The sequence below is a fragment of the Bubalus kerabau genome, chromosome 16 (assembly GCF_029407905.1).
Source record: "Bubalus kerabau isolate K-KA32 ecotype Philippines breed swamp buffalo chromosome 16, PCC_UOA_SB_1v2, whole genome shotgun sequence".
NCBI lineage: Eukaryota > Metazoa > Chordata > Mammalia > Artiodactyla > Bovidae > Bubalus > Bubalus kerabau.
The window spans coordinates 69,509,727-69,530,445 of NC_073639.1; the positions used below are offsets into that span (position 1 = coordinate 69,509,727).

The following is a 20,719-nucleotide window of genomic DNA, read 5'->3' on the forward strand; positions in this document are numbered from 1 at the left end:
GTATCTTCCATTATTATGGTAAATTTCCCCTAAGTGACGTACGGATACTGATATGTTATTAACTGAAGTCCACACGTTATTCAGAGCCTCTTCATCATTTTCGGACATCCTTCTTCTGTCCCAGGCTCCCACCCGGATGAATCCTACATTCTGTTTACTTGTGTCTCTTCAAGAGTCTTTTGGCCGTGCCAACTCTTCAGATTCTCTTTTTTGTTTCTTTTTTTTTTTTTAAGTTATGCACAAAACTTTATTCTTTCCTTTTTTTTTTTTTCTTGTGTCCTTCATTGACAGTTTTTTTGTTTGGTTTTTAAATTTACTTTTTTATTGAAGGATACTTGTTTTACAGAATTCTGTTGTTTTCTGTCAAGCCTCAGCATGAATCAGCCATAGGTATACATATAACTCCTTCCTTTTGAACCTCCCTCCCGTCTCCCTCCCCATCCCACCCCTCTAGGTTGAGACAGAGCCCCTGTTTGAGTTTCCTGAGCCAGACAGCAAATTCCAGACTTTGTTTCTGATGACCTTAGTTTGAGGCGTCCTGGTCAGGCATTTCATAGCATGCACCTCAATTGGGATTTGTCTTTCTCATGATGAGCTGGGGTAATGGTTTCTTAGGAGAGAGACCATGGAGATGAAGTGTCATCCTTATTATATCCTACCATGTACGTGTGCATGCATGTCTGACTCTGCAGCCCTGTGGACCATAGCCTGCCAGGCTCCTCTGTCCGTGGGATTCTTCAGGCATTAATACTGGAGTGGGAAGGATGCATACAAACATGCCTTGACTTTGGTCGCCTGGCTGAAGTGGTGTTGGTCAGATCTCACCACAACCAAGTTTTTCTTTCCCTTACCTTGCCCCCCTCCTTGGAGGGAAGGTGCTGTGCCCAGCCCTCACTTAGGGAGAAGGGGTTGTATCTTCCATCTTTTTGAGGATAGGGTAGCTACCTACATTTTTGGGTGTTCTGTATAGGATATTTGTCTGTGTCCCTCCTTAATTTATTTATTTAATCATTTTTAATATTTGTATCACTTATAATATTTATATTTATTTATATAATAAATATCCATGGATGCATGGATATTTATTTTATACTCTGGGGTATAATCCAATATTCCTTTATTCATTTTGTGGCTCAGATCACTCCAGCGATGGCTCCTGGGAGCTCTTTCGGTCGGTTCTTGCCGTTCCTTTGATACGCCCCCATCATCTTGTATGTGTTGTTTTTGCTCGAGCACTTTCTTACTTTCTGTGACTGTCAGATCCTTCAGACTTACCTTGTGTCGCCTAAGCCAGTCCTAGAAAAGCCATTTCTCCAGAGATCCCTGGTTCCTTTTATTTTTGAGAATGGCATTAGAAATCAAGAGCTAAAGGGGACTTCCCATGTGGTCCAGTGGTTGACTCCCTGTTTCTAATGCAGGGACCATGGGTTCAATCCTTGGTCAGGGAACTAATTCCACATGCTGCATGGTGCGGTCAAAAACAAAGAAAGGTTTAAAAAAAGGAGCTGAGGGTAGATGCTGGCTCTGGTATTTTGGTGGTGGCTGTCTCCTTTTCACCTAAAAGTCAGGTCTTTTCTCCAATGATATTCCAAAGAATATCATTATTCTTTTGTTCAGAATGGAAGACTTTCCTCTGTAGCTCCTCTCAGCCCTTGGTGTCTGAAGCTCTTCCAGCTCCATTTCTACCTTTCTTGGCTCCTCTGTAAGCAGAGAGGCTCGGTGACTTCTAGGTGCAAAAGCTTCATGGTTCTGGGCGGTGGGGAGGCTGCTTTCTGTCTCGATGCCAGCCCCTTCTGGCTGATGCATGGCTCTGGATTCGGGTCACGAGCGACGAAGTTAACCATGGCTCTGTTAATTCCATCCCCTGTCGCGTGTGATCACTCAGAATGTGTCATCTTCAGCAAAAGAGTCTGGAGCGTTTCTCCCAACACGTGCCTGGCACCTCCATGCCTGCTCACAGCCTTCTGTGAACTTCTTCCTACCTCACACCGTCTCCAGCAGACAGACCTGGGGAAATGTGTCCTCTGCAAGCTTGAGGAGTCCAGCCCTATTGGATTATTGCTGCCTGACAAACAGGCACAGCAGCATACAGAAGGAAGCACATCTTTATTTACTGAAGTATAATTTGCAATGTTATGCTACTTTCAAGTGTATAGCAAAGATATATACATATAGTCATTTTCAGATTTTTTCCCATTATAGTAATAGGTTATTACAAGATATTGAATGTAGTTCCCTGTGCCATATAGTAGGTCCTTGTTGATCTATTTTATATATAGTAGTGTGTATATTTACAGGCTTCCCTGGTAGCTCAGCAGTTGAGAATCTGCCTGCCAGTGCAGAAGACTCAGGTTCGATCCCTGGGTCAGGAAGATCCCCTGGAGAAGGAAATGGCTACCTGTTCCAGTATTCTTACCTGGAGAATCCCATGGATAAAGGAGCCTAGTGGGCTGCAGTCCATGGGGCCGCAAAAGAGTTGGACACAACTTAGTGACTAAAGAACAATAAAGTGTGTATACGTTAATCCCAAGCCCCTAATTTAGCAGGTTCTGTAAAACTCTGTATAACCTGGCCCGCACCGACCTCTCTGATCTTATCAGCTGTCTTCCCTCCCATTCCCCTCAGCTCACTGAGCTTTAAATTCTCAAAGCTCATTCCTGCCCCAGGACCTTTGCACCTGCTGTTTCCTTTGCGGAGAGTGCTGTTTTGGCTTCTCCTTTTCCTGGCATCTATGCAAATCTCAGTTCCTCTTCAGAAAGACCTTTCCTGACCACCTAGCTAAACAGAGACCACCCTCCCGCCATGGCACTCTTTACACACCACTGTTCACAGCACCTTCTGCAGTCTCACAGGATCTGGTTCCTCTATCTACCTGCTGTCTCTGTCTCCTGATAGAATAAGAATCCTCCCTTGTTCCAGTGCCCCAGTGTCTCCAGCACCTGGCACCATACCTGGCACTGGGGAAAAAGGAGTCAGAACCATAGGAGCCAAGTGGAGGTGGCAGTGTCCTTTGGAGCAGGATAGGGAATGAAAGGGACCTGTGATATTGTCATGGCTGGGGGACTGGGGCTTCTCCGGAGAGAGGGCGAGTGTGAAAGGGAGTGGGGGAGGGCTGCTGCTTGGTGACAGTTATTCAAGTTTATTCATAGAGTATTTCTAAAAGGAATGGTGTGTGGGACTTCCATGGCGGTCCAGGGGCTAAGACTCCATGCTCCCAATGCAGGGGGCCCGAGTTCTATCCCTGGTCAGGAAACTAGATCCCACATGCTGCAACTAAAAGATCCCACCTACTGCAATCAAGATTGAAGATCCCTGGTGCCACAGCTGAGACCCAGTGCAGCCAAGTATTTTATTTTTTAAAGTAAAATGAAGAAAAAGGAATGGTGTGAGTGTGAATGTGTGTGTGAGAGAGAGAAGAGAAGCATCCTTGTCCAGAATATAGTAGAACTGAATTGTTGGTGTCGTTGTTTAGTCAGTAAGTCGTGTCCAACTCTTTGCGACTCTGTGGACTGTAGCCCACCAGGCTCTTCTGTCCTTGGGATTTCCCAGGCAAGAATACTAGAGCGGGTTTCCATTTCCTTCTCCAGAGGATCTTCCCGACCCAGGGATCAAAGCCGCGTCTCCTAATGGCAGGCGCGTTCTTTCCTGCTGAGCAACCAGGGAAGCCCATCATTTAATTTCCGCCTGGTATTTCGGGGTCCATGCTCTCTTCAAGCCTTTATCACCCACAAGAGCCTCTCCTCCAAGCTGCAATCTGAGAGGATCCACTTGGAGAAACAAAAGGACACCCCAGGCCATTGCAGTTCAGCATTATCATTTCTTTCCACTTCCTTATTATGAGGTGGGAATAAAGATAGTTCCCTTAATTTCAGAAGAAATGAAAATGATTTTTCTCTGGGCTGTGGGGTAACTTCCCCCACCTCCTCCGTCTGCTGCCAGCTCAGATTCACATGTCCTTATAGGTTTTCAGGGGGCCCTTCTCCAGCAAATGTTGTTATTGAATGTAAACCTTAAAGGAATTCAAAAGAATGACACTCAAGGCAGCTATATATTTTTTAAAAAGCTGAGAACTGAATATACAGTCAAAACCCACCTCTCTCTTCTTCATGTTTCTTTTTTTTTTTTTCCTGTTTTCCTAGTGGATGAGGAAAAAATGCAGGTGCTTGTTTTAGGGCTGAATTCTCAGAAAGGTAATGCCATATTGAGTTGTAGCCTCAGAAAACTGCTCAGAAAATTGATGTGCACACAGTCTGTTCTCAGTGAACTGAATAGAAATACGAATGTTGGAACAGAGCTGACACGGCAGTGGTTGGATGGCAAGGGAGATTGGAATTTTCTGTTTCTTTCATCTCCTCCCAGTGTTCATTTTTGGAGCATGTTCTTACTGTTGCCTGCGAACCAGCCTCTGCAAACATGGTCCCTGGTACTGCCACATGGCTATTGTTTAAACTGTCCCCTCTCGCCTGTCATCTCAGTGTAACTCATCCATCTTTTCTGGTTCATTTGTTAATCTGATGCATGCTGTTGCTATTTCAGAGAGTTCTTATGTTCTAGACCTTGGATGGAAAAAGAGGTGACCATCCACCTATCACTGAGAAGCTGTAGCCCCGGAACAGTAAATATTTGCTTGACAAGTGATTTATCACCTTTCAGGCCATGATTAAAGTTTAACTTTCATTGAACAACCACTCCATCTATATTGAGACAAATAGATATTTGCGGACATGTGTGGTGGCCCTTGCACTGTCTCCTGAAAGTCTCTCTGGCTCCCCACTAATCTATTCTCTTCATAGCACTTTGTTTCGAAAACAAAAATATAGTCATGCCACAGCCTGTGTGTCGTATTCTATGGCTCCCTAGTGCCCTCAGGATTCAGTCCACACACCTTATCCAAAAATTTTTTTTTAAGATTTTTTTTTTTGATGCAGACCATTTTAAAAGTCTTTGTTGGATCTTTTACACCATTGTTTCTGTTCTGTGGTTGTTGTTTTTTTTTTGGCCTCAAGGCATGCAAGATCTTAGTTCCCTGGCCAGGGATCGAACCCGTGCCTCCTGCATTGGAAGGTGAAGTGTTAACCACTAGACCACCACGGAAGTCCCTGTCCAGACCTTAAGATCCGGCAGGGTTTGGCTTTTCATGGAGATCTCCAGCCCCATTTTATGCTTCCTGTCTGTGAGGCCAGACCCTGGTGTGTCTTGAGGGGCCAGTCAGGATGCAGAACCACGTGGTGCTGTGAACTAAGGTTGGCATTACAGGAATCAGAACATACAAGGATGTTACATACAGAATATACAAGGAGCTGGGGGAAGAAAAGCTTCATAAACGGGAGCTGAGGAGGAAGAGAATTCCAGCAGCTTGGTGTGTCCGGCTGACACAGGGACCCCGTGAAAGGGCTGATGTAGAAGTCCACAGAAGCCCATAGAGGTCTGTGGCTGCTGCCTGCGTGACTTTGCAGCTGCGTGTCCAGAGACGGGCTGAACACCCCTGCTGATCAGCGGAGTTGGGGAGAGCCGGGATGGAGGGCAGGAGAGAGGGAGGGCACACTGGGCGCTGCCTGCACCGCTGCCTCTGTCTGCCCCTCACCTCGCCTAGCTGAGGACAGCCTGAGGGCGCACTGGCTGCCGCATCACCTGGGTCTCCCTGGTCCTGTACAACGTCACTTCTCAGCATCTGTAACCCAGAAGCACACACAGAAAGGCAGTCTGGCCATTGTGGTTCCCAGCACAACAAAGCTGCTAATGGCATAGTCCATAGTAGTGGGATGGGGTGGAAAATAGAGACACAGTCCCCGTGCTCAAGAGCAGATGCATCCCAAGATGGTATCTGGGCACTTCTGCTGTGTAATGTACAATATAGTTCTTTCCTCTGCATCTCCACCAAGTCTTCAATAAAATCCGCACTCCACTGACTTTGCTCTTTTCTCCTTTTCCTTCCTCCCTACACGACCCCCCCTCCTCTCCCCGCTTCTTCCCTGTAGGTGACCTGAGTCTGGCCTGCAATTGACATGGGAAAGAACAAAGTCTGCAGAGTTGGCCCGAGCACACACACTTTCCATTTTATTAAGGGGGAATGTGAGTTTCTAGTGTTGAGAAATCGCAATCTAGGCCAACTCTCTCCTTCTATGTTAATTTAAACTCTTGTATTTAAATGGTTGCCAGAGCGGGAGGATGGGGAGGAGGGACAGTTAGAGAGTTTGGATAACCAGCAGGGTCCTACTGTGTAGAACATGGACCTGTGCTCAATGTTATGTGGCAGTCTGAATGGGAGAAGAGTTTGAGGGTGAATGGGTACATGTACATGTATGGCTGAGTCCCTGCACTGTCCACCTGAAACTGTCACCACATCTAATTGGCTATATCCCAGTACAAAATTTGAAAGTTTAATTTAAAAAAAAGTCCTATATTTTAAAGTTACAAAAGTAACACCTTCTTGTAGGAAATACAGCAACACATAAATCATTAATATTAAAAAAAGTAAGTTCTGTCTCCCTTATTCCCTTCCAGCCCCACTTACTCCTTGTTTCATCATCAAAAAAGCAGAAGCCCAGGGAGGTTAAGTGCCTTGCTCTAAATCACATAACACTCATTTTGGGCTGTAATGGAGCGTCTTAGGAGTGACCCATCTCTCAAAAGGCCAGACTCTGAAAGCCTGTTCTTTGAAATGCTGATTGTCCACCCAAAAGGTCTGGGAGTGTCTTCACCTAAAACAATTTGCATTGATCATTGTGGTTACAATTTCCATTTCTCCATTAAAGTGGGCAGAGTGAGGGTCATTATTAGAACCTCATGTGGGGCAGTTGTATCTCGGTGGGGGCAACCATGAATTGTGTCAGGGATGAGTCCCTGGTTCAGAGACTCAATATTACAAGTCGAGTGAGGTCAGCTTATTAACTTGTCTTTGCAGTGACCAAGGGGCTTGTGGATACAGTGTCTGGCTCAGGGATTTCTCAAAGGCTTTGCTCATGGTTCACAGTATGAAGTACGTTTTATGTAGCAGCCCAGTATGCACACATCACACACACATACTCGCGTGCACCTCTGAAACAACAAAGTATGAGGTCACGTTGGGGAGGCCTGTGTACCAAGGATCTGAGTGTGGCTTCTGGGAGCCAAGGACGGCCTCCAGTCAACAGTCAACAAGAATCCAAGGTCCGAAATCCAGCAGGCCGTTAGGAACTGTTGGAAATGTTCACAGCACGGATGAGAATGTGGAGCAGAGCCTTCCCCAGTTGAGCCTCAGATGAGCCTGCAGCCCCAGCTGACACTTGACATGTGATAGAGGCCCTGTGAGATCAGGATCAGAGGACCCCATTAAGCCAAAACCAGAGTCCTGACCTGTAGGGTCTTGGAGATGCTAAACAAATGTGTATTATTGCTCACAGCAAAAACTGACACAAAGGCCTTGTCTCTGCATGGAGATACAGAAGGCAATACAGAAATCTAACTTAATCTACCAACAGATCTTTTCCAGTTTAAGTGCTGGTAACAGACAACCCAGATGGGAAAGAAACCTCCCTGTGGAGGTGCTGAAGTCCTGCAGCTCATGACTGGTAGATGAAAGCTTTTGGAGTCAAACATCCCATGGTGTCTAGACTGATCGCACACAGTCCTGGGAAATCGCTTTCTCTCTGACACCTGTGCTGGGTTCTGATCGTGATCAGAATAGTCACCAAGACCCCCAAGTGGGCTGTTAGCTGTGCCAACAGTTCTTGAGCAAGGGCTCCGCTGGAGAAATTTCTTGATCACAGGCTGGGCATCCACACAGATGGCAACTGAACTGATGGGGCAACAACAGAGGGCCAGCCCAGGGGAGAGGTCAGACGCTGTCGGGGAGAGCCCTGGCACCCAGATCTGGCAGTGACCCCACAGAGCCTTTGTCCCGAGCTGCTCAGCCCCACCCGTTGCCGTTCGCATGTGGCAATGATTTGCGTAGTACACACTGGTGCACTTTGGAGAAGGAGGCGAAACAGACGTGTCTCTTCATGTCCCCAAGCATGGAAACACTGGGGCCTGATGTTGCTCGTCTTTCTTATTTGTTTAGAAACATGAAGGCTTGAATGGATGGAACTCTCATCTGTTTGCTCCCTCTCATTCCTTTTTCATTTTCATAAAATGTGTCTTTATTTCACTATCTCAGATAGTGAGGATGAAGAAATACTCAATAATGAAGAGCATGAATATGCATCCCCAAAAAGGACCATTTTAGAAATGACACAGATACTCAGTATAAGATCATTTTCCTTAATAATCTCGTGATATTTACTTGTGAAATATGTTGATGAATTGCATCAACAATGTTGTCTTATGACATAAATGCTGACAGTTATGTAAGCAGCAGTGTATCCAGTTGCCCACTGACTTAGTGGTCAGATTCTTGCAGCCCAACCATTTAGTTGACTAAGTCATCAGTAAGATTTCCAACGATGAAACAAAACACAGGAAAACCCACAAAACAGCCTCTGTGTCTGAATGTTGAATTTTGTGCATTTGGTCACTCAGTCATGTCGAACTCTTTGGGGTCCCATGGACTGCAGCCCACCAGGCTCCTCTGTCCATGGGATTTCCCAGGCAAGAATACTGGAGTGGGTTGCTATTCATTCCCCCTTTTTTAAAAAAAAAAAAAGATTTTTTAATGTGGACCATTTTAGAAGTCTTTATTGAATTTGTTATAATATTGTTTATGTTTTATGTTTTGTTCTTTTTGCCAAGGGGCATGCGGGATCTCAGCTCCTCTGACCAGGGATTGAACCCAAGTCCGCTGCATTGGAAGGCAAAAGTCTTAACCACTGGACCACCAGGGAAGCTTCTTTTTCATTCTTGTTTAAAGCAGTTTATAAGAAAAGTCCTCCAGAAAAACCCAGTCTCTCCCCTCACCCTCACCCCCACACCTTTCCCACCACCCCCACCCCACAGGCCTTTTTTGGGGGCCGTGTTAAAGGAAGGGGAATGTCATTCTCCAGAGAGCTGCCAGAGCTTTCATTCACATGGTCAGCTGGATGATATCAGGTCAGTTCAGTTCAGTCGCTCAGTCATGTCAGACTCTTTGTGACCCTATGGACTCCAGCACGCCAGGCCTCCCTGTCCATCACCAACTCCTGGAATTTACTCAAACTCATGTCCATCGAGTCAGTGATGCCATCCAACCATCTCATTCTCTTTCATCCCCTTCTCCTCCCGCCTTCAATCTTTCCCAGCATCAGGGTCTTTTCAAATAAGTCAGTTCTTCGCATCAGGCGGCCAAAGTATTGGACTTTCAGCTTCAGCATCAGTGCTTCCAATTAATATTCAGGACTGATTTCCTTTAGGATGTCAGATCCCTATTTGACTCTGTGCATGACTCCCCATTACTGTCAGGACAGAGTGTGCGCTCCATGGCCCTGGAAGGCCTGACTTCTGCCCTGTCTCAGGCCTCACTTCACTGCCCTTGTTCTCCATCCATGTTCCTTCTGCTCAGGGCCTTTCTCCAGGCTGCATCCCCCACCTGGGAAGAGCCATTGCTCTTTCCCTTTCTGCTCATCCTTCGTTTCTCAGCTTAAATGTCACCTCCTCAGAGAAGCCCTCCTGGATCCACACCTGACCGTGAGGTCTCACTCTCAGATACCTATGTCCTTCTGGCACATAGCAGGATTTCAGTGGGCCGCTGACAGAGTCCCCATGTGCCAATGTTATTCTGTGAAGGTAGACAGCATTGCCTGGCTTCCACTATCATCCAGTGGCCCCAGTAAAGATTTGCCAGATAAATGATTGATAAAGAAATCTATGAACAGATGAATGAATGGAGATCAATGTAATGTTTCTAAAGTTTTTTTATTCTGAGACTACTTCATTTCCCAGAGACTACGAGAAGAGCTTGCCTCATCTTCCGATAATTACCACTTTAGCTCTGAGGTTTATGGTGGCTGGATCATGGTTTCCTCTAGGGCAGGGGTCCCCAGCCTCTGGGATCTAATGCCTGATGGTCTGAGGTGGAGCTGATGTAATAATAATAGAAATAAAGTGCACAGTAGATGTGATGCCCTTGGATCATCCTGAAACCAGGTCCCCCACCCCATCCGTGGGAAAATTGACCTCCACCAAACCAGTCTCTGGTGCCAGAAAGGTCAGGGACCGCTGCTCTAGGGGACTAGTGTCTGCTCTCAGAGGGGTCGGCTTTGGCGATGCTGACAACGAGGGTGATAAGACTGTCATGGCGCGGGTGGCGATGGCTGGTCACAGTCACAGGAAGGAGAGCTTTGGGGCTGGAGTGGTTCCAATCCTCAGTTAAGTCTTAAATGCTTAAAACTGGCCCTGAGAATGTGATTCTCTGAAGGAGAGTACTCTAGAGCCAAGAGTGGTCAGGATTCTAGGACTTTTGTGGTCTCCTGCCAAATTCCCTGCTCCGTTCTTTCCGGAAACAGTGTTGTGTGGTGGGGGCCCTGGGAGGGCACGTAGGTGTTGGCGCCTCTAGGCACAGGGTCCATCAGACCTGACTGCAGGGGAGGGGACGTCACTCATTCAGTCCCGTGGAGTCCTTACTGTGTGTCTTCTTATCTTGTTTAATCCTCGCAGTCATCTTTGCGATGCCTGCATACTCAGTCTCTTCAGTCGTGTCCAACTCTTTGCGACCCTATGGACTGTAGCCGCCAGGCTCCTCTGTCCATGGGATTCTCCAGGTAAGAATACTGGAGTGGGTTTCCATCCCCTCCACCAGGGGGTTTTCCCAACCCAGGGATTGAACCTGTGTCTCCTGCATTGGCAGGCGGATTCTTTACCCACTGAGCCACCTAGTTACCCTCAATTCCAGAAGAGACAATGGAGATTCAGAGAGGGGAAGTCGCTAGGTCTAAGATCATGCAAGTAATGTTAGAAGTGAGATCACATGGAGAATCCTGTCAGTATCCAGCCTCTTTCCTCTCAACTGTACCACCACCCTGAAATCACTCCAGTCCAGTGAGGTCAGCTGAATGATTCCTGGGGTAGAAAACTCTCCTACCCTTGATATATCACATGTGCACACACAAAACAATCCTGGTAGATAAAAAAATTTTAAGAAGAGCTGCTGCTGCTGCCGCTAGGTCGCTTCAGTCGTGTCTGACTCTGTGCGACCCCATAGACAGCAACCCACCAGGCTCCCCCATCCCTGGGATTCTCCAGGCAAGAACACTGGAGTGGGTTGCCATTGTCTTCTCCGAAGAAGAGCAGAGCCTGTTATTTTATAATCAGATGGCTTAGAAATGCAGACATTTGGGGGAAAGTTGACTTCCCAACAGATTCATACTAGTGTGTAAATGATTGATAGGAAATCTTTCCCTGAGAGCAGCTTTTGATAAGGGAGGAGAACATGGAGAAGTGGAAAGGGGGCATTTGTGCCTGAAGGACTCAAGGGGCAGGGGGAGATGGGAGGAGGGGGAGAGGAAGAGTGAAAAGAGGGAAAGAAAGGAGAAAAGGGCTTGGGAAATGAAAGGAGACCCAGGAAAGACTCCCTGATAGCTTTGCTCACTGCTCCAAGGTGACTAAGTGGAGTCTCTCTCAAAGAGAAGCCAGGAGTGGCATTTGAGCATAGAACTGAGTGGTGGGAGACCAAGAAAAGACCTTGAAGGAGAGTGTTCCAGGCAAAGGGACCAGGAGGAAAGACCTTTGAAGCTAGACTTAGTTTGGCCAGAGTGATTTGGGCTCAGTGAGTAGCAGGAAGTGATTTGGAAAGAGCATTTTATGGGATTTTTATAGCTTACTACACACTTGAACAGGTGCTATGCTATCTTCTTAAAAAATATTTTTTTATAGCTGTGCTGGGTCTTCACTGCTGCACGCGGGCTTTCTCATGCTGCAGCCAGCAGGGGCCACTCTTCGTTGTGAAGCAGGGGCTGTTTACTGCGGAAGCTTCTCTTATTGCAGAGCACAGGCTGTAGGCGGCAGGCTTCAGTAGCTGGGATGCACCGGCTTAGTTGCCCGGCAGCATGTGGAATCTTCCTGGACCAGGGATCGAACCCGTATCCCCTGCATTGGCAGGCCGATCCTTAACCACTGGATCACCAGGAAAGCCGTGTGTTATGTTATCTTGTTTGACCCAGCAGCCTCATGACTTAAGAGTATCGGGACATTTAGAAGACAGGAATCAGGGGGCCAAACTCGGCTCAGACTGCCTGGGTTCAGATCCTATTGATTTATTTATTGTATCTATACTTGTTTTGCAGGTGACTTGATGGAGACCAACTATCTCCATCTTGAGCCTTTGGGGAAGATTTAATGAGATAGTTACACAAAGTGTTCAGTGTGATAATTGGCACACTTAAGTGCTTAATAATTGTTACCTATTATAATTCAAAGTGGCTTATTTGGAAGTGTTTCAGTGTGCCTAGAAACCTCCTGGGAGTGATTCTGTGTCTCAGCCTACCACACTGAAGGCACTCAGTAAGCATTTGTTGAATGAGTGAAAGCATGAACTAATGTGGCGTGAATCAGGCAGAAATAGAAAGGAGAGCGTGGACGTGTCAGTGGAGGACTCTGAAGATGATTTGGTGGACAGTGGGGAGCTACTGAAGGTTCTTGAGCAGGAGCAGGGAGGCATCAGATGGGTTGAAGGAGGGAGGGTGTGGAAGCAGGATGAATAGTTGGTGGGCTGTGGGCATCTGCTGGATGAGGAATAAAAGACTTGTTCTGCAGGTTCCAGAAGGAATGGAAGGAGGACTTTCCTTCCACTCTCACTGCTGCAGATCCCCGTGAGTGGCTCCCTTCCGTGTTGTGACATACCCGTGCACCTCTGCGTGTGATGTGCTGGTCCGCCTACTGCGGCCACCGGCATCCAGACCTCCTGCAGTGCTACCCTAGATGGCTCCAGGGTCCCCTTTCGTTCGCCTGTCCTGTATGTCCAGCCAGCAGACTCTTATTACAAAAGTGCCTCTGATGTTGTCACTCTTCTCTTTGAAAACTTCTGCTGACTTCCCACTGCCCCTCAGATCGCTTCAGCTCCCCTCTGTGGCTCCCAGGTCATGTCTAATCTTGTCCTGCTGACCCCTCTAGGCTGTTTCTCCTGCTTCTCCTCCTTTCTCTCAGGTTTTCCCAGTCAGGCTCAGCTGATCTGACCCTTCTTGGTCTCGAGTCTTCCTGGGTGACACCTGCTTGAACTGCTTCAGAGCCTCAACTGAAGGTTCCAGGGTGACCGGGATTGGGGCTTTTCATCCTTCAAGGTGCCCTGGAATTGCTTGGGCAGGGCTTGTCCTCTACCAGGGAGCTCCCTCTTTAGTAGGCAGTTATGGTTTCCTCCTCCCTCACCTTTAGATTGTCTATGATAGAAAGTTCTTGAGGCAAAGAAACTGTAATCTTTAATGCCATCCATCCATCTATCCATCCAGCCAGCCAGCCATCCAGCACATGTTTATTGAGCACGGTCAGTGTGCTGACTGCAAGTGCTGGAGGAAAAGTTTCTATTCTGGAAAACTGCGGATGGATCGGTTGCTCACCTCACCTGCTCGTCACAGCACCGGTGATTGCTAACGCTCTAGGTGTGTCCTGATACAGTAAACCTGAAGCTCACAAGACGGTTTTTGAGAGGTGAAAGTATTCTTCATCATGCAAAGGGTTTCACTGTAGGATTAAGTAAAGTCAGAGAATTTTACAATTTGATGGGGCCTCAGGGAGCAGCTCATTCAGTCCCTTCATTAGGCAGCAGTGGACGGTGAGAATTAAAAAGCTGAAGAACTCGCTTACTGTAAGTCAGCAGTGCTAAAGCCAGAGGGTCATGTCCGACACTGCTTTTCCATTCCTGAGACTGGTCACTTGCCATCACGCTGTGCCGTTGTAGAGATACTCTGCTGATGATGGGGATAATAAGGATGATAACTTTTTTTTTGAGCACCGCACTGTTGTAAGTATTTTTTATGTTACGACATGCTTCTCACAGCAGTCTCATTAATACCACTGAGAGTGCCAAGGCTCAAAGAGGTTAAGCAGTTTGTCTAAGATCACACAACTCGGAAGTACCAGCCCTGGGAGTTCTAATCTGGGCCACCTGGCTCCTGAGCCGCATGGCTCCAGAGCTTCTCTACAGAGAGGGATTGACCCACCTCCCCGCCCCTCCACCCCGCCCTGCAGAGACGTGTGTTTCCACCCATTTATTTAAGGGTCCTTCTGTATTGAATGTAATTTCAGTTTGTGAACCAAATTGTGATTTGGTTTGTGAACTGAAGTTTGGTGTTAGACCTTTCTGTAGTTCTTTGAAGGTATGAAGTGCCAGGTGTAGAACCTCTGTTATAAGCTTGTGAAGCTTTGCTGTTAAAACAGCGTGAAAAGCAGTTGCTGTGATGCATGTGACAATGAGCAGAGCTGTGATCTAAGTAACAGGTGAGTTGGGACAGTGGCCCTGGCATGGCTACACACACCTGCACACGTTACAGAATGAGACGTTCGGAAATAAACCCATCCAAACCCCAGTGGTGTGCACTTTTTTTAAGAAGCAACTATATTTAGGGACCGTTGTTATTGTTTAGTTGCTAAGTTGTGTTTGACTCTTTTGTGACCCCATGGATTGTAGCCTGCCAGGCTCCTCTGTCCATGGAATTTCCCAGGCAAGAATTCTGGAGTGGGTCTCCATTTCCTTCTCCAGAGGATCTTCCTGACCCAGGGATTGAACCTACATCTCCTGCATTGCAGACGGTTTCTTTCCTGCTGAACCACCAGGGAAGCTCATATATAAGGGATCACTTACCAAAAAAAACCCTCTCTCTTAGCAGGGATTGGATGAAACACTGTGATATTAATGAATTAAGCACAGGCACATTCTGCCAGTCCCCAAAACCTTTTTGTAAAATTTAATTTTTATTGATTTACAATGTTGTGTTAGTTCCAGGTGTACAGGAAAGTGATTCAGTTATACGTATACATGTATCCATTCTTTTTCAGATTCTTTTCCCATACAAGTTTTTACAGATTATTGAGTAGAGTCCCCTCTGCTATTCAGTAGGTCCTTGTTGATTATCTGTTTCATATATAGTACTGTGTCTATGTTAAGCCCAAACTCCTAATTTATCCCTTCCCCCTCAAAAATCTTCTAATTGGAATCTTAAAGTTGACTTTTTTTTCCTGCGTCCATGATTGGTTTTCCAGAACAACCCTCCCTCCTCAGTTTTTATAATCCGGGAATTCTCACTGTGAGTAGGAAGCCCCAGTGAAGCATAGAATCTAAACCAAATACAAGTTAGTTCTTTAGTTAGCTTTCGTCCCTTGAAGCTGTTATCAAAATTAACCCCGGGGAGCATAAATTTAATGCATCCATCTCAGCAACACCTCCCCTGATCTTGGGAAGTCATAGAAAAGAGAAAAAGAGAACATTATGAACCTTGCAGGAACTCTGGAGTTTTTATCAATTATCACAAGCAGCATGAACCCCAGTCATTGAAATCATCTCAGGGAGTGGGAGGGCGGGAAGCACGCTTATTTGCAAGGGAGCCTTATTGGCTGAGAACAAATGGGTTGCTATTTCTTATTTGTTTTCTCTGTGCGTCCGTAAAGATTCCAGGCTGGCCTTGGTGTTTGGCGACAGGATCCAGCAGGTCAGTGATGACAGCTTCATCGCTGTCGTCAGCGCCTTTTGTTTGCGGTGAACTTGAAAAGCTGTTCTATTAAGAGAGTCCAGGGAAAGGAGGAAGGGGAGGGCCGAAAGGTGGGGAGAAAGTGAGACAGTAAAGGAGAGAGCCAGGAATCCCAAATTCACATTAAAAGAAGTGGGTGCTCCGGTCACTAACTTCACTGGGGGAGGGGCCTCAATTTTGACTCGCTGTTCTTTCTATTAGAAGAGTCATTGGTTGTGTCTGTAAAGACTAACTTTTTTTTTTTGGTGCCAATTTGGGTTCCTAGAAATGCACTAAGGAGATACCCTTTTCGAAAAGGGCCTTTCTGCTTCAAGGGTGGTGTCTGGGAATGACTTTCGTTTCAGTATCTTCTCTAGCAGGCAAAGGTAAAATGAAGCAAAAAGAGGAAATGCAGTGACCTTTATTGGGGACCTACTGGGTGTCAGGCACAGTGCATTTTTATGAGCATTATCTCCTCCTCTTCTAACAACCCTGGGGTCCGGGCAGTGGTTTTGTTCCCCCTGTACTGATGAGAACAATAAAATATAAAAGTGTTACCCCGAAGATCACAGCAGCTAGTCAGGGCAGAGCTTGGGTTAGAATTCAGCTGTGTCTCTTGTTCCAGACTTACTGCTCTACGTTGCAGCCCACCCACTTCCTCCCCAAAGAAAGAAAGAGAAACCACCCACTACCAAACAAAAAACTGAATTCAAAGAGGCAAGGTTAAAAATCTCAGTATTTGGAAGACCGTGAAAATGTAGGCAGAAGTATGTATTTATTTGATGATTGAATCATGTGAAAGCAAGGATGATTTTTTTTAAGACTTATTGAAAGAAATTGTACAAATTATAAAAATGTGGTTTTTTTTTCTTTTTTGAAACTTACCTTCCTCCTGGGGTGACCCTTGACAAGGCCTTCTGTGTTCTTTTTTCTCCCCCTGCAAAAAAAAAAGTGGGTGGAAGACGAAAGTTTGATATTTGGCTTATGCAAATCATTGGTGAATTTTGTGCCCCCTTGTCATTTTGGCTTTCTGATACCTGACCAAGCTCCTCAGAGTTGAGTGCCTACTTCTTACACACCTCTCATCCTTTTCTGGACAAGTTTTCTGAATGTTGTGCCTTCAGTCTTGAGAAAACCAGCCAATTGTGATGACAAGCATACCGGGAAAAAGACAGGGGGGAGGTATGACTTGGTGGGAGAGAGAGAGAGAAAGAGGGCAGGGCTCTTGGGATGACCAAATCAGGCTGTTTCTGCTGTGACATTGCATTTAACGTCCAGAATTTGACCTTAACCATGTCTGGGGCACTCTGTGGACCATATAAGCTATTGACAGAACGTTTACTCAAATACTAAAGTCAAGGCTCCTGGTACAATGTGACCGATGTGAATGCATTTAAAGGATTTTTTTTTTTTTAATGGATTTTCAGCTCAGGTTTTCTTATGATGTCTGGGTGTCCTTTAACTTCACTCTGGCCAGAGTGATGGGTTCCGAACATGGACTTGTGTGCGTTGCTGTGAAAAATTAAGAAGTAAATGAAAACCCCAGGCCCATGTGGGGAGTGTTGCCACCAGATACCAAGACTGAGGATCAGAGAAGCTGGAAATTCCCTCCTGCCTGGGTGTTTGGCCTCCAGCTGTTCCACTTCCCTGTATCATCCTTCTGCTGGGGCTGTGTGCACAGTGTTGCTTGGTTGGTAAGCCGTGTCCGACTCGTTGGGGCCCCATGGAATATGTAGCCCACCAGGCTCCTCTGTCCATGGGGTTTCCTAGGCAAGAATACTGGAGTGGGTTGTGATTTCTGTCTCCAGGGGATCTTCCCAACCCAGGGATTGAAAGTGCAGTTCCTGCATTGGCAGGAGGATTCTTTGCCACTGAGCCACCAGGGGAAGTGGGGTTCCCCTAATTTGATGGTAAAACCACAAGAGCCTGAATGCCAGTTCTAGTTCTTAGCGACCATTATTAACATCCAGAGGCAAACCTCTGCATGCAGGGGCGTGGTGACCACCTGGACAGACAGCTCCTGTACCAGTGGGCTCCTAAGGCCAGCTCCGCTCCCACTAGGGAGCTCTCAGCCCAATTTGCCCTGCTTACTTAGCTTGAGACAAGTAACCTTCCAGCTGTTCGGTTTCTCTTTGCAGAGTTTATAGGGTGTGTGGTGGGGGGCAGGGGATTGGGGGTGTTCAGAGTCAGGACTGAGGCTTTAGGGGCCGGTCGGCCTGTGGGCTGTTCAAAGCCGACCTGGACTGAGGCTTCAGCATCACCTGGGTGGACAGGTGGGGCTTGTGCATTTCTGGGAGGAGAAGGGGATGACAGAGGATGAGATGGTTGGATGGCATCACCAACTCAATGGACATGAGTTTGAGTGGACCCTGGGAGTTGGTGATGGACAGGGGACCTGGCATGCTGCAGTCCATGGCATCACACAGAGTCGTACACGACTGAACTGAACTGAACTGTGGGGAGGGGGGTGAAGGGTGTTCAGGGTCAGGACTGAGGCTTTAGGGGCTGGCCTGCCGGGGGCTGTTCAAAGCCGACCTGGACCGAGGCTTCAGCATCACCTGCGTGAACAGGTGGGGCTCGCGCATCTCTGGAGCCACCCCAGACCGTCTAGAGGATGCTGATGCGTTCTGTCCAGTTTGAGAACCGCCGTGTCCGGGGAACAGGGACCTCCTCGTTGTCCACTGGGTGCTGGGCGCCCTCGGCTCGCAGGGGTCCCGGGGGGGCGGGGGCGGGCATGCTGGGCATCGGGTCCTGGGCGCTCTCAGCTTGCAGGGGTTCCCAGTGGGGCAGAGAGGGCGGCGTGAGAGCGCCTGGAGCTGCGGGCGGGAAGTCGGGAGCAGGAGGAGGAGCAGGAGGAGGAGGAGTAGAGGAAGTCCCCCGTGGCCACCCCGAGGGGAGGGCGGGACGGTGCCCACAGGGAGCGGGTCAGCCTACGAGAAGCGGGGCCGCTGGGCTCGGGCGCCCAGGGGAACTGGCCGCAGGGCGCGCGCGCTCCCCGCCGACCCCCGCGGAAGGGGCGGGGACGGGGGCGGGGGCGCGCGCGGGGGCGGGGCGGGCGCGCGCCGGCGCGCGCGGGACGCTGAGCGGGGGCGCGCGCGGGGCGGGCCGGGGGGGCTGCCCCGGGGCGGCCCCCCCAACGTCGGGGCGCGGCGGGCGGCGGCGGCGGGAGCGCGTCCCGTCCGGGTCCTGAGGAGCCGCCGCCGCCGCCGCCGCCGCTCGCCAACATGGCGGACCTGGAGGCCGTGCTGGCCGATGTCAGCTACCTGATGGCGATGGAGAAGAGCAAGGCGACCCCGGCCGCCCGCGCCAGCAAGAAGATCGTCCTGCCCGAGCCCAGGTACCGGCTCCCCGCGCCCGGGCGCCGCCGCCGCCCCCCGCGCGGCCGCCAGCGACCCCCTGCGTCCGGGAGGGTCGGGCTCTCAGTCCGCCTCTGACCCCCGGGCCGGCGCTGCGGGGAGCGGGCGCTGAGGGGCCGGCCTCGCCGTGCCCGTCTCTGCAATGGGGCTTCGGAGGGCTGTTGATGGGGGACTCCGGGAGAGAGCGCCCCGGAGTGCCCGGCGCGGCGGCCGGCGAGCAGCGACCGCCCCTGTGAGGGGTTGTCCGGCTGCGGTGTGACTTCGCTGGACCAAGCCCCGTCCCCGCTCCGCTTCCTGCCCCATCCCTTTCTCTAGGGCCAGCCCCGTCCCTGGGGTCCTCCCTGTTTTAATTGCTGTGCTCCCCTCCTGCCCCATCGCTGTCCTTCCAGCCGCATCTTTGTCACCCCCGTCCTCCCCTCCCGCCCCCACATACGGTCCCCCGCCTGCCCCGTCCGTCCTTCTGCCCGGTGCTGCCTGTCTTTCCCTTGCGCTCCATCCCGGCCGTTCCTTACACAGTTCCTGCGGCTGTGCCCCTTTACAACTCCGTCCTCTCCTCAGCTCCCTCTGGGCGCCTTAGTTGGGGAGTGCAGGCGAGCTGCCTTTTTTTTTTTTTTTTTTTGCCCCGGGCACTTAATTTGCCGTTTTCCATGCTCGCTCCCCCTTTTAAGGTCCACCTGGCAGCAAGTAGTGAATTCTGACCCACTTGATTTTCTCTTTGGTACGTGGCGGCACTTTATTAAAAGGTTGAAATGGGAATCACTTCAAAACGCATGTTGAACGGGTGAATTTCAGGCAGAAATTTTGTTTAAATTACCAGCCAAGGACCCGATTGAATTGGCAAGGGTCTTGGTGAGGTCCATACCAAGTTGTAATTTTTTTTGCTTCAGAAATGATTTATTATTGGTGAAGTAATGAAAGACTTGATTAGTTCGTATCATTGGCATTACCTATCATTGGCATTACCCCAGAAAAGGTCATTTATCAGATTAATAGTGAGTTTCAGATAGTGTATCAGAGGATTGGAGTTGGATTCTCCCCCCCACCCCTTAGCTTCCTTCCTAAATAGCACCATCAGGAGTACAGCAAATGTAGCTCCTTGACGCTTATAGCTCATGGTGGAATTGATGGTACAATGAGGCATCATCTTAACGATGAATTTAAAACTATGTATTTTTGTATATTACTGAAAACTAAAAGTCATTCTCCATTTGAAAGCATCAGCCCTTCATGCGTTCTGTGTCTAAGATTGCTTAAATATTACCTTGGCATAAGGGGAAAAAAAATCTTTCTTGTGATGCTGAGTGATCATCAGATTATTTTTCACAAGTCCAGGAGCCTGAGCCCCACGATGTAGAAAATATCAGTCCCTTTGTGCTGTTTGTTGTGAAAAGTCAGATTGTGTACATGAAGGTCTGCTTCCTGAATGTTTTTGTCTCGCTTGACAGAGGATGAGATGGCTGGATGGCATCACTGACTCGATGGACGTGAGTCTGAGTGAACTCCGGGAGTTGGTGATGGACAGGGAGGTCTGGCGTGCTGCGATTCATGGGGTCGCAAAGAGTCGGACACAACTGAGCGACTGATCTGATCTGATCTGATCTGTCCTTTGTAGCCCCTGCATCTTGGTTTTGCAGGGGAGAACCTACTTTGATGAGCAGGAACAGGCAGGAAATGTCAGGAAGAGTGGAAGCCCTTTGGAGCATCGTGAATACAGCACTCCTGTTCCAGACTTTAACATGTCCAGAGCTCACTGACAAGCAGTGCTGTTTAAAATTTCTGGCAAATGGAAAACTAAGTAAAACAGGAACCCCGCGTGAA

General features: G+C 48.5%; 1 protein-coding gene across 4 annotated transcripts in view; it reads left to right on the forward strand.

Moving 5' to 3' along the window:
- The first annotated feature begins 15,463 nt into the window (after window positions 1-15,463).
- GRK3 (G protein-coupled receptor kinase 3) overlaps window positions 15,464-20,719 on the forward strand; it is a 126,046-nt gene continuing 120,790 nt past the window's right edge. For 2 of the 4 annotated variants that reach the window (XM_055551063.1, XM_055551065.1), the window contains exon 1: window positions 18,648-18,882. In XM_055551063.1, the coding sequence (XP_055407038.1) occupies window positions 18,770-18,882 (113 nt within the window). In that variant the 5' untranslated portion in view covers window positions 18,648-18,769. Of the gene's footprint in view, window positions 15,528-18,647; window positions 18,883-20,719 lie in introns of those variants that run through there. The other 2 variants (XM_055551066.1, XM_055551068.1) reach the window with 2 other exon arrangements.